At 38.5% G+C, this 16,465-nt stretch overlaps 1 protein-coding gene across 1 annotated transcript in view; it reads right to left on the bottom strand.

The window, feature by feature from the left end:
- Positions 1-12,768, bottom strand: part of LOC128991085 (uncharacterized) — a 346,794-nt gene extending 334,026 nt beyond the window's left edge. Inside the window, exon 1 of the mRNA XM_054414044.1 lies at positions 12,662-12,768. Within this exon, the coding sequence (XP_054270019.1) occupies positions 12,662-12,671 (10 nt within the window). The 5' untranslated portion in view covers positions 12,672-12,768. The remainder of the gene's footprint in view (positions 1-12,661) is intronic.
- Positions 12,769-16,465: the final 3,697 nt, after the last annotated feature.

Genomic DNA, 16,465 nt, shown 5'->3' with positions numbered 1-16,465 from the left:
GACTGTAATTTCCGACATGTTATATAACGGACTAGGAACTTCTTCAATCCTGCCAGTGTCTCATAACTGCCACAGTAATCCACGGCCTGACACGATTTAGTAATTACGTTAGTTTTCCATTTTTCCCCTAGTTAAGTAAGAAAATGTAATCAAGTTTATAGGCGAGCGTGAGTTGGTTAAGTTCTTTCACAATAGAAACGTTGCTGATCTAGTTCATCGTTAGTTTTCTTATTGATTTGATAACGCCATAGACATAGGCTTTCATATAAATATACAGAACCGCTGTCGATTCCAACAACACAGATTTTGTTGACGGTTTGAACGATATTATGATAAGGACCTTGGCATTTAGAACAATATTTGACGTCACAATGGTAACTAAATCATTAAAGCCAAACATTTGTGCGAGTGAAAGTTGGGTTACTGCATTTACAGGGCCGACTGATAGGTATTGGATTTCTCTTGTCATTACATTGGTTGCGAAATATACCACGAACTAACGAGGCAAACTAAAATGTGACCATACATTTTAGTTTGCCTACATATTAGGTTGCAAAAATAATTGCACAGAACCCATATTCTTTTAACTAAACAAATAGGCTACATCTATTAAAAATGCATCAACACTATTTCAACAATATGCATTGAAAATATTTTACTTAAAAACAAACGTAGCACCGCCTATAATAAGACTTATCGAGGACGAGTCTAACATCAATTCAGTCCAAGGTGATCGTCTGACGAGGAAAATATTATTCTCTCACAACCGGGCCATCCGGTTCCCTAATGTCAACCGCTGTCTTCCCGCGATGCTGAAATTAGCTCATTCCTGTGAACATCGTGATTCTTCCTCAAAAGGATTTGACTTAACATATGGTAAATGTTGCGCCTTACCCAAATGGCGGCATGAGAGTATTTTTAATGCATGATGCTCTCTAGACTCAAAATATGTTATAATTTATTGTATTTATTTTTCTAACTGACCGCACTACTTGAAAAGCGGCCAGTCAATTTCCAAATACTGTAAATGCATGTAATAAGTTTGTTCTCAATGGAAATAAATTCATTTATTCATTTATTATTAATTAATTATTCATTTATTCAAATTGTTCTGATTCTGCAAACACTTCTAAAGCCGTTAGCTCACTTTTGCAGTTAGAACAGTTAAATGTTAATATAATCTATCTTTAAATCGTTAACATTTATTTAAATATTCGTGTAATTATAATTAAGTGTGTATTACTACAAAATCCAGGCCATGTACAATTCATAGTTGTCCTCATTTGTGTTGAAACAGCAAAGACGAGCAGCGAGAGGTCCGACGATTCAATCTCTCACGGACCAAATCTAATATTGAAGCGAAAATATTAACATTATTTCAACCAAGTATTGCAGAAACCAGCGAAAGTAAATGTTTTAAGCAAACCGAGCCACCCTGCTTAAACATACAACAATAACAAGGGTCTGAAACAAGATGCGCTACTGCTGGGACATACTTAGCTATAACATGAACGCACGGGAGCACAGGTGGAGGTGCGTGTTATTTTTATGTGATGACGTTCTGTTGCATAGATATAAGAGTTGTTAAGACACGGACTGATTGATTTATTGAACACATAATTATATGAGCTAACATACCGTTTAATGTTTTTGTTTTGTTTATTACCCAATTACTTGATATAATAACGCATTATATTATTGTGTAAATTATTGTACAGTATCAAAATTTCAAACATTAATTTTACTATCAATTTTAATAACAGTAATTCATTTCTTCATTAACACGTTTATTTGCGTGTAATACTGAGTATTGTCCACAGCAAAGTCTGCAATGTCGCACAGCCGCGGCGAGGCGGCGGAACATATCGTGTTACGCGAATCAAATTGACGCAAAACAAGAACAAAGTAAAGTCAAAGTCTGGTCGTAAACTGAGCTGAGCCACGTCGTCCTGGGACAGGCTGGAGAAGTAAGCAACTTACTGTATAAATCGTGGACAAAGTTATGGTGTTATGTAATCAAATAAGGCTTCAGAAGTACTAGTTAGCACGCATTTTAAGGAGGTTTATAGACAGAGAACAAGTACAGCGGCTTGGCAAAATACGATGTAGAAATGAAGTACTGAACAATGAACAGCAGCTATTGCTAGGCTTGGCTCCGTCTCTTCTGGCAGATGTCCAGGTGAGTTACGTGATGTTGATTCCCATTCAGACCTACTATCGACACTCCGTGCCACCCATACACCACACCACTCCTCTACCCATCTTCAGCTTAGCTGGTTGCGTGAGATTCCTGGAGTTCGAGAAAGCGTTTCGTGGTGCTGCATACAAACAGTTCTTACGTGACACGAAGAGTGTTACAAGTTTCTACGCACATGCTTATTAAAACCACACCGGTCAACCATGTTTACAGCATGATGATATCTGCTTAAATAGCTGGACTTATAAAAGAGCATGAATGTCGTATGGCGAATATTCTTTCATGGATGGATACTCTAAACCAACAAAATAATCATAGGCAGATCAATCTAAAAAAACAATTAAATCCGAGAGAAGAAAATATGTGACCAAAAACAGCAAACTACGCATAATCTTCTTTCCGAATGTGGACCAATATAAGTACACATTTGAGCTGCCTCTGTGACAGCGATGACTGTAACTTGTCAAACCTGCTCCCTTCCGATCGATAATTTGACAGATTTTGCATAAGCGACAGCGACATGTGCCGTGTGAGTTGGCCTGGAAGCGGTTATTCAGTGAAAGTAAGTTCCCTGTCCACAGCCCACTTACCACACTCGTAGTCGTACTTTCTTCTCTACAACTGAGAATATGGTTTCCCTTCTGTTTGTTTATATAGGTGTGCCGACTTGTCTATGTGAATGGATCTCGGTTATTTCACATAATCTGACTTAATTACGGTGAAAATGTGTTCCATCTTTTCACTCAAAGTAGTACATGGAGCATCGATAATTGAGTATTTACAAGCCTTAGAACATCTAGATTCGTATTAAATATTTATGTCCTATATTGCCATATGCATATAATCAATATGAAGTCTTACAAAGTATAAGAATGTGTATATCGTACACATATACAGCAGTGACGTAGCCAGGGGGGGGGTCCTGGGGGTCCGGACCCCCCCCCTTCCGGTCTTAAATATAATATTTTTTTGTTAAATTAAATGTAAAATGACATAATCATACTGTATTGACGTTGGGGTTCATTATTTTCAATGCCAAGAGAGCTAAAAAATACCGTTTTAGGGCCTATATTTTAAAAAATTTTCCCGGACCCCCCTTTTACCTGGGGGGTATGGGATACCCCCCGGTCGGTCGACCCCCCCTATTTCGAAATCCTGGCTACGTCACTGTATACAGTAGCTGTAACTTTAACTAAATATGTTATTATTACTGTGACAGATCACAGTCAAAGTGTGCGGCAACACTGCGGAGTGGCAGCGCCTGATGGTTGTGAAACCCTTGAGAAAGTTTGGATGCCAAAAAAGGCAAGATGAGATTTTGCATGACTTTTAGAAGACGTAAGAAAGTTGATTGTGCAATACTGAATGTTGAAGGGTAGTTTGGACCGATATATTTCAGTTTCCAGTATTTTTAACACGTGGTTATGCAACAGGCGAATATTCTATTAAATATGTCGACGGAAAAGGTTTTCGTTAATCGGGATTCCCATATTTTTAATACTATAAACAAAGATTTTTGTGAACTATTTCAATATATTCATTTAAGGTAACACAAAAACTCGCAATACACAAGCAGTACAGTAGTAGATTGCTGATTCAGTGTTGATGTGATGTCGTCAGCGACTGAGGCGAGGAGCAAGGAGGAGCATGACACACCCAGGGCCTGAGCCCACATCACACTTAGCCTTGAGTTGCTTCACCGTTGGTCAGGAATGTCCAGGGGCCGCCCTTGTATGGGTGCGACGAGTGGTATAAAGTGTCACCGAGTCACTCTCAAACATAACATGTGGGTGCAACAGTCAGCGAAGAGAAAGAAGGTGACCAGTTGACTTCAGCCGAACAATGATCAAGAAGATCAACTCTCCACTCCACTGTGGATAAATGGAAACTATAAGTTATTTTTTCTCTCAGGATATTCTGTGGGCAACAGGCTGGACATCCCTCTAGCTCGAGGCATACATTAGCTACAACCCAGACACTCAGATGTGCGTGTGTGTGTGTGTGTGTGTGAGCGCGCGGAGCTCTTTGTCCATTGTGCAGGCAAACACTACTCGTTCGTTCCATTACCTCCGATAGTCATGCATCACCGTCGCCGAGATGAGAGATGACTTCATGCCTCCAAAACCTGCTTTCTCCGAGACAAGCTGATCCCGTATTGAGTTTTAGTATTGATTTGATTATACGAGTTTATCTCGTATTATGAAATATATCAAACAAACTAGTTCTAAACTTGTTGTTCTAGCTTAATTCTTAAGTTAGACTTTATAATTATAAAAATGAAACTGCAATTAAAAGCACCCTAAGCAAAGTGCAACTTGTTGTTAAAAGACGTCTAGTGTCTGGAGACTAATAAACGCAATTTCCTGTGATTACACTCTAGTTGAGGTTGGAATATTGAACATGATTTGATATCTGATAAAGGAACTGTGTTCCAAATCCGAACATTATATTTTCAGAAAATAATGCTATCAAAACAAACAGTTTTTTATATATTTTTATTTCAAGATTATATGATTACTGTTATATAATTGAAAACAATCTATACTGAAGATTTCTATGAATGGCTTGTTGGGGATTAAAACATAATCTCACCCTTCGCCTAAATCCAACAGAACCTCTAAATGAAGACAAATCACAGACACGCTCTCTTACATATTATTTAAAGGGTCGGACGTGTGAAGGGTTAATGGAAGATTCATCTAACGTGGCGGACTCTACTTAATTATACAACGCTCCTTCCAAATAGAAATGTCTTTGAGCTATGAATGGGGTGATGAAACCTACGTGCGGCTTTATATCATGGTTTGGAATTAAAAAAAGAGACTATGCTCACCCCTTTTGACATGAAAGTAGCAATCCATAAGAGTTTCTGATTTTAGCAGTGGTGTAAGGAGCTCCTCAGTGTATAAGGAGTTAAGTCTTGCGGTGAAGTTTAGTATGTAATAACATTTACTGTAAGAAAACTATTTAACTCCTTAGTTGGGAGTAAAATTATGTATGATGGCCACAAAAGATTGATTCAACCGAGATTTGCTAACCACTGGCCCGTCGCACGTTAAGGAACTGGAAGAGGCCTATGACCAAAATCGTCATGCCCTCCAGTTCTTGCAGCTTTCTAGAACCAATACTGTTTTTAATTTTTACTTTTTATTGCTAGGGAAGTATGGAAGCTCGCCAACATAGTGATCTGTACGTGGGGCAACCATGTGCAACATTTCCAATATGAACGAAACTGTCTAATATCCAACCTAATATAGAGTTGGCAGGATGACGTGAGAAGGCTTTGTGCAACGCAGAAGTGAGAATCGCTCGACCAGACACTTGCAGGGCGCTGGAGACGTCCTTGGTGGCTCATCCTCTCAACCACTGGTGGGAACCTCCAACCTCGGACCTGTAATGGAGGTTCCTGAGGGCTCAGTCAAGGCTACACAATGCCAGGTTTACACCTCGCGACGTTTATAATGACTCAAGTTATGTAAGATGCGGAACGAACTAAACACAGGCGGCAGGAAAATACAACGAGTAAGACTGACAATTTTAAAATGTTACACTTAGACAAAGGAACCGCGTTGTAGTTTGCGATGTGTAAAATACAGTAACAAGATAGTTTAGTAGTAGTCTTCTTTCTTGAAGGAACAGACTGATAACTAGAACTGTTATTTTGGCAAAATCAAACTAGTGAAATATGTATATTACCTACTTAGAATAAACAGTCGGCAATCAAAACTATTCTAGTAAGTAATAGAATCAGTATCAACTTGCTTGAAAAAATACCTTTTTTATTATCTACTTCAGTTGAATGACACTGATTGATCTGCATTCTTAGATGAATCCTTAAGCAACAGTTTGTCAGGAATAACAAGACTTTGGATATATTCCCACGTTTGAAGCCACCCGGATTGAAACAGAGGTTGTTAACTCTTACTTTGCTAGACAAATACTCCCTCATTATTGACATGATAGGTTCATTGACATGAAGATGAGTCGAGCAGTCTTGTATACTTGAACGATAATTACCCAAAACAATAGATCAGCTAAACTACGATCGTTGAGTAACGAGCATTCAACAATGCACAGTTCAGAGTAATTGCTTTGTTGAGATAATATCTCTATCGGACAGCGGTGGACATTCTTCACCGGAGAAGATCGCTGTTTGAGCAAGGCTGGGAAGAGTCTCCGACCGCGACCGTGGACTCGCGCGACGTTGACGAATCTTGCGGAAAATTGGGACGATTTAGAATGATTTATAGACGATTGCGAGATGATGGGCAGTCTCTGGTATCAGAGAAATGAAAGTGTGGAAAACGTATCGGATATAAAGTCGATCGAAGTGGAAATAAGCGAGATGAATCTAAGTGCCAAAATTTCTCCAAAATATAAGGTTTGTCATTGTCAGTGATTTTATGGGCCCCAGTGAACAGGCGAGGTTGATTATCAAAACATTTCTGCATAGTACTCTATCAACCTATACGATCACATCTGGAACGATAGTTAGATTTGGTGTCATAATAATTATGTATGTATCCCGTACTTCGTCGATTACTCTCTTTTAACTAACCTAAATTTGTTGAATGATTATGTTAAATTTCAGTACAACCTAGATCAGTTATAAGGGTTATATGAGCACTTCTTTAGCCTTGAAATTGTGAAACGAAGCGAAAACAAAGCCAGTTGCTTGCCACATGACGCAACAGGCAGACGTGTGCAGCCCGCGTGCGAGCGCCAGACTCTGAATATGTCCTCGCGCACGAGTCCTTATTGGTTCTGTCACCTCTGATCGGGTCCTTTTATCTTCGTAACACTTATGACTCATCAACAAGTCGTGTAGAACAACCTCGAGGGTTTCAACATTTTTGCGCAATGTTTGCAGCACAGTATACCAACTGGGTTTAGAGAATAATATGATTTAAAAAATTATAAATTCATATTTTGATCATTGTTTTGAAAAAGTAAGTCATTAATAAATCAAGAGAGCTTAAAACAAGTTTTAAGATTTGAATATTGTACTTGAAATCTGTACTTAAGACTGACCAGATTGAAATTTTTTTTCGAATCCTTTTGAGAAAACTACAAGTCACACTCCCATAAACCATATACTTAAAATGATCGTCATGACGATAAACCTTGCGCAAAACTATCCATTATTTCATAAATTGCCCTTTAAGGTCATATTTGCTTTCTAAAAGGAATGTTCCATATATCTAATGTTAAAAATATCTCATCTGTATTTATTTGTTTGTATTGCTGTATTCCGATTTTCATACGTATATTAGAAACGTACGTAATCCTACTGGATTAACAAAAAACCCACAAGGCAGTCTGCAGGTACTGTAACCTTTTATTGATTATTCCGATTTATTTATTTCAGCTTAACTTAACCAATCAATAGTTTTATTAATACTTATGAAGTCAAACGGGGTGAAGCCCGTGGGTAACAACTAGTAACACTTAAAGAACAAACTATATTAATGTATGTTACTTGTATGAGCCTTTATAAAAAAATGATTGATGAATTAAAAGAACAAGGATAAAACCCGTAAGACTTGTGAAACTCGCTATTTTATGTGCATGCGAGCTTACGAGGGTTTACCAGCAAATGTTCCTTTTCCCAGAACTTAACTTTCTATAAAGATTATTGGACTCCAATTGTAGTTTAAGAGATAAAATTTAATAGTAATATTAGGCCAACAGAAAGGATTTTTAATATACAGAATACAGAATATGTAATGCTGGAGCCTAAAATTTGTACACGGCTGGTGCGGGACATGGTGGAACAACATTGAGGCGATGTTCACGGGGCGGAACGCCTTTTGTTGTGCGGAAGTCATCACAGGTGCACCAAGGGGTTCTATCCTAGGACCGCTTTCTTTCCAACCTGGTGTTCCGGTGCATTTACATTGCCTTTAGATCAAACTAGAAATTGTCTTAAAATCATAGCTTTTTTCTCCATATTGTAGAAGTAAACAGCCACAGTACAATCTTGAGAACACGTGGGTCACATCTGCCCAGTCAGAGTGAAATGAATCTGGTTCTATTGCGACAAAAAATTGCAGGTAGGATTTGTATGTGGGTCGGCTAACAGGTGATTTAAGGGTGATTCCCCATTGACCCACAGCCTAGGGTGTTTTCTCCCCCACTATTTACATCACACCCCCCATGGGGACCACGAGACATAAGCGACACCTTTCACAATAGCTGGTCTACCTGAGACTGAGGGGCGGTATCTTTGACACAAACGCCAACTTTTCCGAGTCATTTACTTTGCGAAATGGTGTGTTGCCCCTGAAATCCACAGAGAGATGTTTCATCTGGGCATCTCCCGCTCATCTCGCGTAGTAGATTGCCTTTGCGATTAAACCTATCTTTCAACGAGGATGTGTGGCTTTCTCTGCCCCTATCCTTATTTTTAATTGTCTTTCACTCCGCATTCTTCTAATTTTTTTTTGTAATTACAGTAAACGTATCTTTAACGAATCAAAGTGTCTTCTTACTATTTTATATTTGGTTACGTAAAGGTCGTTAAGACAAGGAACTAATGAACGACACATTTTATGATATTTTTTTAAGAATTAGCATAAATAATTGATCAAAGGTTTTCAATTAAAAAAAATGTTACATGAAACGCAGAGCTTTTTAGAATTGATATCCATACGATGTAATTGTACTCAAAACTGTATGACAAATTAACTTTAAAGTTCCTGTTATTAGAGATACGTCGATTTTGTGAAAAAAGATTAATTAAGAGTAAATTAAGCGTGATGTCCAGGTAGTTTCAAAATATGGTGTATGTTTATACAGAGCTGTGCTTGTATATTACATTTTAGGGGTCTTTTAACTCTATAAAATAATGAATGGAAGCAAAAATTTAAACATGCATTCAAATTACTTTCATAATTTTATACATGTAGTCAAGCAAGGCCAAGCTAACCACAACAAAACGCTGTATGTTAGAAGATAATTCTAAGAACACGTTTATGCAAATGTTTATAAGATGACCTCATCAGACTTCTTTTGGCCCTGAGTCATAATGCAAGGTTGTATAGCTGAAATGTCCCTAGTACCATCAACCAACAACCTTACAAAACATTTAGCTGTATATATCTATGTAAGTAGAACTGACTTTTTTTACTCAGAATTAACTGAAACTCGTCGTCCAATATGTAGAATCCTGTCGTTGTCGCAAGTGTAATGCCTGGGCGACAGGTCTGTTACCGTAAGTTGCAGAAGAGAGTTCGCTTTTATCGCTAAGGGTTGGGAGTAGTCAGGTTTTGATTGATAACGAAAGTTACTATATAGCCCTAACCTACCGCACCTTTTCCCTTTCAGCGGGGGCAAATCCTTGCTCCGGAAATCGAAAGGATTAGTCCACAAGATGGAGAGGGCCGGAGTGAGGAAAGTCGCCGCAGACGCTCTAGATTCCTACTTTCTCCCGCCACAATTAAACAAGACTGTTCCTTCCCGCAGTTTCTTTCGTCCAGGGCCCAAACAAAAACGACGATGACAAGCTCTGGATCGGCGGATTCGATTGTTCGAGGGTTGGGATTGGAAATGGAGAGTACACAGATTGAACAGATGTTTTACCACTGTACGCAAAACTTAACTCATCCATTCTTTTGTGTAAACGTTGTACTTTTGTTTGAGAAATGTGGCCTATGCGACGTTTGCAATGAGTTATTGAAGTTAAATGCAACTACTTTTTACTGCCAGTATAGTCATTGAGTAATTTGAAACGTTTTAAAAACATTTTGTTTTAAGCAGAATAGCTAATTGTTTTAACAGCTCACTCGCTAAATTTTTAAAGTTAAACTTTTACCTATTGTTTTATAATAACCTACTTGGATACTTTTTACTATTAAGGACTGGTGTTAATAGCTTACTTATCACAAAATGTGTTTGGAGTTTTAATGCGTGACTTTGTGCGCGTAATGTTTAATTTTAAACTAAATGCTTATTTAGAGATTTTGCATAGTCAATGTGATATCTACTCTGAATTTGAAATGATTGAAAGTCACTTTGTCAAAAAGTATGCTATTACATAAATTATCATTCCAAAAACTAGTTTTAGCAAGCAGGGGACTGCGAGACACTTAAATGGGTTGTGTAATTATGATCCGTTACAAAAGGAAGTTCGCAAAATTAAAACAATTTGTTATTCCGGGATTATCCAATTATGAAATAACTCATCCATTTGCATTGTAATGTTCTCACACCATTATACCGAACCGGCCAAATGGTGTATGAGAAGATGAAATTCTCACACATACAATGAGTAGTCATTTCATGTAGGCAATACTCCACGAACGTTGCCCAAGCAGGAAGGTATTGAGTATGACTGTGTATGTCTAAAGGTTGTTAAAAAGTAGTTCATCATATCATTGTAGGCAATTTTAGAAGATCTTAGAAGGGAGCAAGTAACGCTTATAGTCCTAGATGCAAGTAAACAAAAATAAATATAGACATTTGACTAACGTACGCATTCTTTATATTACTTGATCGACATTTTTTATAAATTAAAAGTTAAGAAAAGTTGCTGAGTTAAATTAATTTTATTTAATATTATATAAGAATTTTAATTTTAATTTTTTTATATGCAATAAACCTAGGCTTATGTCAAATATAAAAGTACTATATGTTAGGCTTAAGGATAATATTTTGTTGCATTTTCCATTTAAAAATTGTTTGTACGAATAAAAGTCGAATTTATAGTCGAATTTATAACCATTTTCTTAAAGTATACAATTCTAGAACTATATTAGTTTTATATCAAGATAATTACTGTCCTAATGTTTGTAAACATCTTAATAGACCAATATGGAATTCCCTAAACAACAAAAATAAGGTTTTAAGGAATATGTTTTGTTGCATTGTAGTTTTGTGGGAAATATTAATGTATTTTTATGGACACTAAAAAACATCAAATTCTAGACAAAAATCATATCGACTATCCCATCTTCATTTGTTTACTAAGGATATTAAAAACCTAAAATGTTATTGCACTTTTATTAAACATTATGGTTTCACTTCAAGTTTCGGTTACCTACGCTAAAGTATTTTGGGGATTGATCTATCGCAGTAATTACGTGCTACCTACATTTGATATGGGTGTTTGGCGATAGAATGAAGAACGATTATCCCTTTACTAGAAAAGGGTTAACATTAATGGCATTAATTTTGTGATATGTTCTATTATATGTGTTCCTCTTTTATAATTTTGAGGAAAATACGTCAGTTGCTGTAAAAAATAACCGTGAAAGAGAATTGACAGACCACTTAAAATATTGAAGTAGGTAAGTTAATATTTCATAATTCAATATTCAGTGTTTTATTTGGTATTGCACTAAGAGACAAAATAATGCAACGATTGATCTCCATACCGGTTGGGTTAACTGGATTGAATACTTTTAAATCTTTAAAGTTGTACACCAAAATTAAGAATTCCCTTAAACTCACACCTTCCAATTAGGTAAGTAACTGTGAGTTTGCATCACAGAATGCTTCAGATTCTCTTGATTTAGGGGCGTTTTAATAAAGTAATCAAAAGACGTACAAAGTTACAAAGTTATAAAGTAATAAAGAACAAAGTTAACCAGTAATCTACATCTTTAATCTCGACCAAGCCGTTAAGTGATCAGGCTATATAGTATCTAGAAACCGTAGAGACTTGCAGACGTGATTACGTCACAACAAGTCGTTTATGATGTCATACATGATTATCAGTGCAAATTAAAAAGTTATAACTAGTTCAAATTTGTTGGATTTCGATGCGATTCTTTAGTTTTGTTTAATTTTTATGGACTACAAAACAAAAAGTTTGATAATCGTAACCCCTATAGAGCTTATCCGAACTTCTTTTTAACTACGGATGAGGTAAAAGTTTAGATTTAACAGATAATCATGTAGTTAATTTATTAATCGTAAATGATCAATAAATAGTATGAAAAGTAGTTTAAAATAAGGTGATGTGATTCAACGTTGTTTAAAATTACTTTATTGGTTGTGGGTTATTTCGCGAAATTTTTCGGTACAAATAGTTTTCAATATTTTCGGGTATAAATTTTGGATTATTCATTACTTTAAACTATTTTGCAAAACTGCACTTTTAATAAATTTCTGTTCGTATCCGTTTCCCATAAGCTTGTTAAAAAAAAATCACTAGTGAAAAAAGACTCTGGTTAGATTAATAAAATTAACGCATTTTCACCGGTAGAACACAAAAATAAACTACCGGTACATAATTCATTTACATTGTGACTAATGAAAATATAAAAAAAAAACATCTTGCAAAACACCTCTCTATAGCTTAGTTGTTTTGTATTCCATGCAATCTTGTATCTAGCTGGTTCTATCTACCAGATTTATTTGAGCGCACCTCGGCAGGAGACTTGAACGGTCGACTCCACCGAAGTCTCTCTACAGTAGTTACGATATGAGTTACACATACAGTATTATAGAGATACAACTTACCCGTGGCCATGGTATTTAGTCCTTGTCAGATCGCCATGCAGCGGTGTATTGTTGTATCACTCGCGCACTTTCACACACACCCCGACTCCGCCTACTGATCGCGTCTAAGTCTTGACACAGACTGAGCGCTGCAGAGTTCTCCGCCGTCGCCGCCGCCACCTGCGTGACGTCACCCATGTGCCCCCCCTTGTCCCCCTTGCAGGATCACCGCCTCCATATACTGTACCAGAACCGTACATTAGTACAATAAAGATAGTTAACAATTTAACACTATGATTTCTTAAATATTTTAAATTATCTACAATTTTTGTTGTATGATCATAAAAGAGAAAATATATTATTTGTTGGGAGCGGTTGGGAGCGTTCGATAATGCCCGCGATTTTATAAAGTCTCGTAATATTCCAAACCAATAAAGTTAGGTTGGTTTTAGATATCACAAAATTATTCGATTATTTTGCACATTCGTAGACATTATGAGACTTGAAAATCATAAAACTCCTTAATTAATCTAGTTATGGGAGTTTTGAGACACTAAAATAATATTGCTTTTAGGACATAAAGAATAGTCTTGTTTCGAAACCATGGCATTATGAAATTAAATGAGGTCCTTATGCTATGTGACTTCATTTGAACACAAATTTCTTAAGTAAGTCAAAGTCCCTAAATTAAAACGACTAGGAATAATGATTTCTTGGGTTGGAATTTTAATGTACGATAAAATTTACATTCACCAATAATCATTTGGAAAACGTATCTGGAGTAAAGTATACATTATCATTTTAAAATATGGCCAAACTAAATAGGAAATTATTTTAATACCTACTAACAGTGAAAAATTATAATATACATATGGCTTCTACCTACAGTACGTTCTGTTTGTCACCTGGTGAGCAGAAAAAAGGTTGAACTGACTTGGCTGAAACTTTACAAAAAGGCAGATCAAAAAACTCATCAACTTACAGCGTCTGCAGCAAACATTTCAACTTACGCCACATGGGCGTCCTATGTTGTAGCTTTTCAAGCTCGTGCCATATCTCTGTCATATCTGAATGAGTTCAACAGAAGATAATTACTTAAGGCCAAGTCATTCAGTTGATCATTGTTTCTATAGTCAAGAGTATGTAAAGTGCGCAGCTGATTTCTGCAGAGGGTTTATAAAATCACATGATTTATTCTGCAACCTCACCTGGTTGTGACGCATGGGTAAAGAAACTGGTTAAGGACAAACCAAGGATATTAAATTTTACAACCTTTAAAGTTAGAACACACATTGAACAGATATTTCTCCTATTTTCTATGTTTTCAGTTAACATATAAAATAGCCGGAATATGTCTGGTTACGAGAATTAGCAAATAAAAAGAAATCAGCCCAACTGTGAGATTTGGAGTAAAATGGTCAGACAATTTTTTTTATATTTTTTAGGTTAAATCAGTCTAATTATCTTATAGTAACAAAATATATACACAGCATATAGTGATGTAGTGATGTATAATAAACTAGCAAAGTAGCCGTCCTTCGTACTGGGTTGACGTTTGTATTGTGCTTGTTGACGTTATGTCGATTTCTTGCGTTTGGAACGGGGAAAGGACGCGGAAGGGGACAATTTGGTTCTTTAAATTGACAGTATGACATAGATAAACATCTGCATTTATTGCATAGGTTTTATAGCAACAATATTCAATTGTGTAGTTTTAAGTAAGTAGTGACAAGTTATAAGGCTAGTACAATGCATAAGTTGTTCTGATGCTCCTATGAAAATAATGTAACGATATGATTTAATTTTGACAGTGTATTCAAATTATAATCTGTGCTTGAAGTCAATAGGTGAATAATAATATTGTCTTGTGCAGTAGCATGCTAATAGCAGGCGTCGCCCTGTGGCGTGGCGAGCGTGTACCTGGATTGCCTATCCCTGCCCCTTACTACCAAAGCTCACTGACAAGTCACTGTAGCATGCTAGTAGCAGGCGTCGCCCTGTGGCGTGGCGTGCGTGTACCTCGATTGCCTATCCCTGCCCCTTACTACCTACCAAAGCTCACTGACAAGTCACTGTAGCATGCTAGTAGCAGGCGTCGCCCTGTGGCGTGGCGTGCGTGTACCTCGATTGCCTATCCCTGCCCCTTACTACCAAAGCTCACTGACAAGTCACTGTAGCATGCTAGTAGCAGGCGTCGCCCTGTGGCGTGGCGTGCGTGTACCTCGATTGCCTATCCCTGCCCCTTACTACCTACCAAAGCTCACTGACAAGTCACTGTAGCATGCTAGTAGCAGGCGTCGCCCTGTGGCGTGGCGTGCGTGTACCTGGATTGCCTATCCCTGCCCCTTACTACCAAAGCTCACTGACAAGTCACTGTAGCATGCTAGTAGCAGGCGTCGCCCTGTGGCGTGGCGTGCGTGTACCTCGATTGCCTATCCCTGCCCCTTACTACCAAAGCTCACTGACAAGTCACTGTAGCATGCTAATAGCAGGCGTCGCCCTGTGGCGTGGCGTGCGTGTACCTCGATTGCCTATCCCTGCCCCTTACTACCTACCAAAGCTCACTGACAAGTCACTGTAGCATGCTAGTAGCAGGCGTCGCCCTGTGGCGTGGCGTGCGTGTACCTCGATTGCCTATCCCTGCCCCTTACTACCTACCAAAGCTCACTGACAAGTCACTGTAGCATGCTAGTAGCAGGCGTCGCCCTGTGGCGTGGCGTGCGTGTACCTCGATTGCCTATCCCTGCCCCTTACTACCAAAGCTCACTGACAAGTCACTGTAGCATGCTAGTAGCAGGCGTCGCCCTGTGGCGTGGCGTGCGTGTACCTCGATTGCCTATCCCTGCCCCTTACTACCAAAGCTCACTGACAAGTCACTGTAGCATGCTAGTAGCAGGCGTCGCCCTGTGGCGTGGCGAGCGTGTACCTGGATTGCCTATCCCTGCCCCTTACTACCAAAGCTCACTGACAAGTCACTGTAGCATGCTAGTAGCAGGCGTCGCCCTGTGGCGTGGCGAGCGTGTACCTGGATTGCCTATCCCTGCCCCTTACTACCAAAGCTCACTGACAAGTCACTGTAGCATGCTAGTAGCAGGCGTCGCCCTGTGGCGTGGCGAGCGTGTACCTGGATTGCCTATCCCTGCCCCTTACTACCAAAGCTCACTGACAAGTCACTGTAGCATGCTAGTAGCAGGCGTCGCCCTGTGGCGTGGCGAGCGTGTACCTGGATTGCCTATCCCTGCCCCTTACTACCAAAGCTCACTGACAAGTCACTGTAGCATGCTAGTAGCAGGCGTCGCCCTGTGGCGTGGCGAGCGTGTACCTGGATTGCCTATCCCTGCCCCTTACTACCAAAGCTCACTGACAAGTCACTGTAGCATGCTAGTAGCAGGCGTCGCCCTGTGGCGTGGCGTGCGTGTACCTCGATTGCCTATCCCTGCCCCTTACTACCAAAGCTCACTGACAAGTCACTGTAGCATGCTAGTAGCAGGCGTCGCCCTGTGGCGTGGCGAGCGTGTACCTGGATTGCCTATCCCTGCCCCTTACTACCAAAGCTCACTGACAAGTCACTAACTTTCATTGCAAGTATTTCGTAGTTTGATTCTGATTGTGAGACATATGGTATTTGATTAAATAAATCCAGCTTGGTACTGGCCAAAATGTTAGTAAACCGTTATGCGAATGGATCTATACAATAGAGCTTCGCAGTTTTTTGAAAGTATTGTGATAAAATTAACATTTCACCAGTTACTTTTATAACATGAATACTGGAGAAAGTTGACTTAAATATGACCATAATATAAGGGAGTCTACTCGTTAATCCAT

The sequence above is a fragment of the Macrosteles quadrilineatus genome, unplaced genomic scaffold, assembly GCF_028750875.1.
Source record: "Macrosteles quadrilineatus isolate MER2022 unplaced genomic scaffold, UCM_ALF_1.0 Scaffold_1__1_contigs__length_201487025, whole genome shotgun sequence".
NCBI classification, from domain to species: Eukaryota; Metazoa; Arthropoda; class Insecta; order Hemiptera; family Cicadellidae; genus Macrosteles; species Macrosteles quadrilineatus.
The sequence above is the reverse complement of the archived record's forward strand: the minus strand, read 5'-3'. Positions and strand labels throughout refer to the sequence as shown.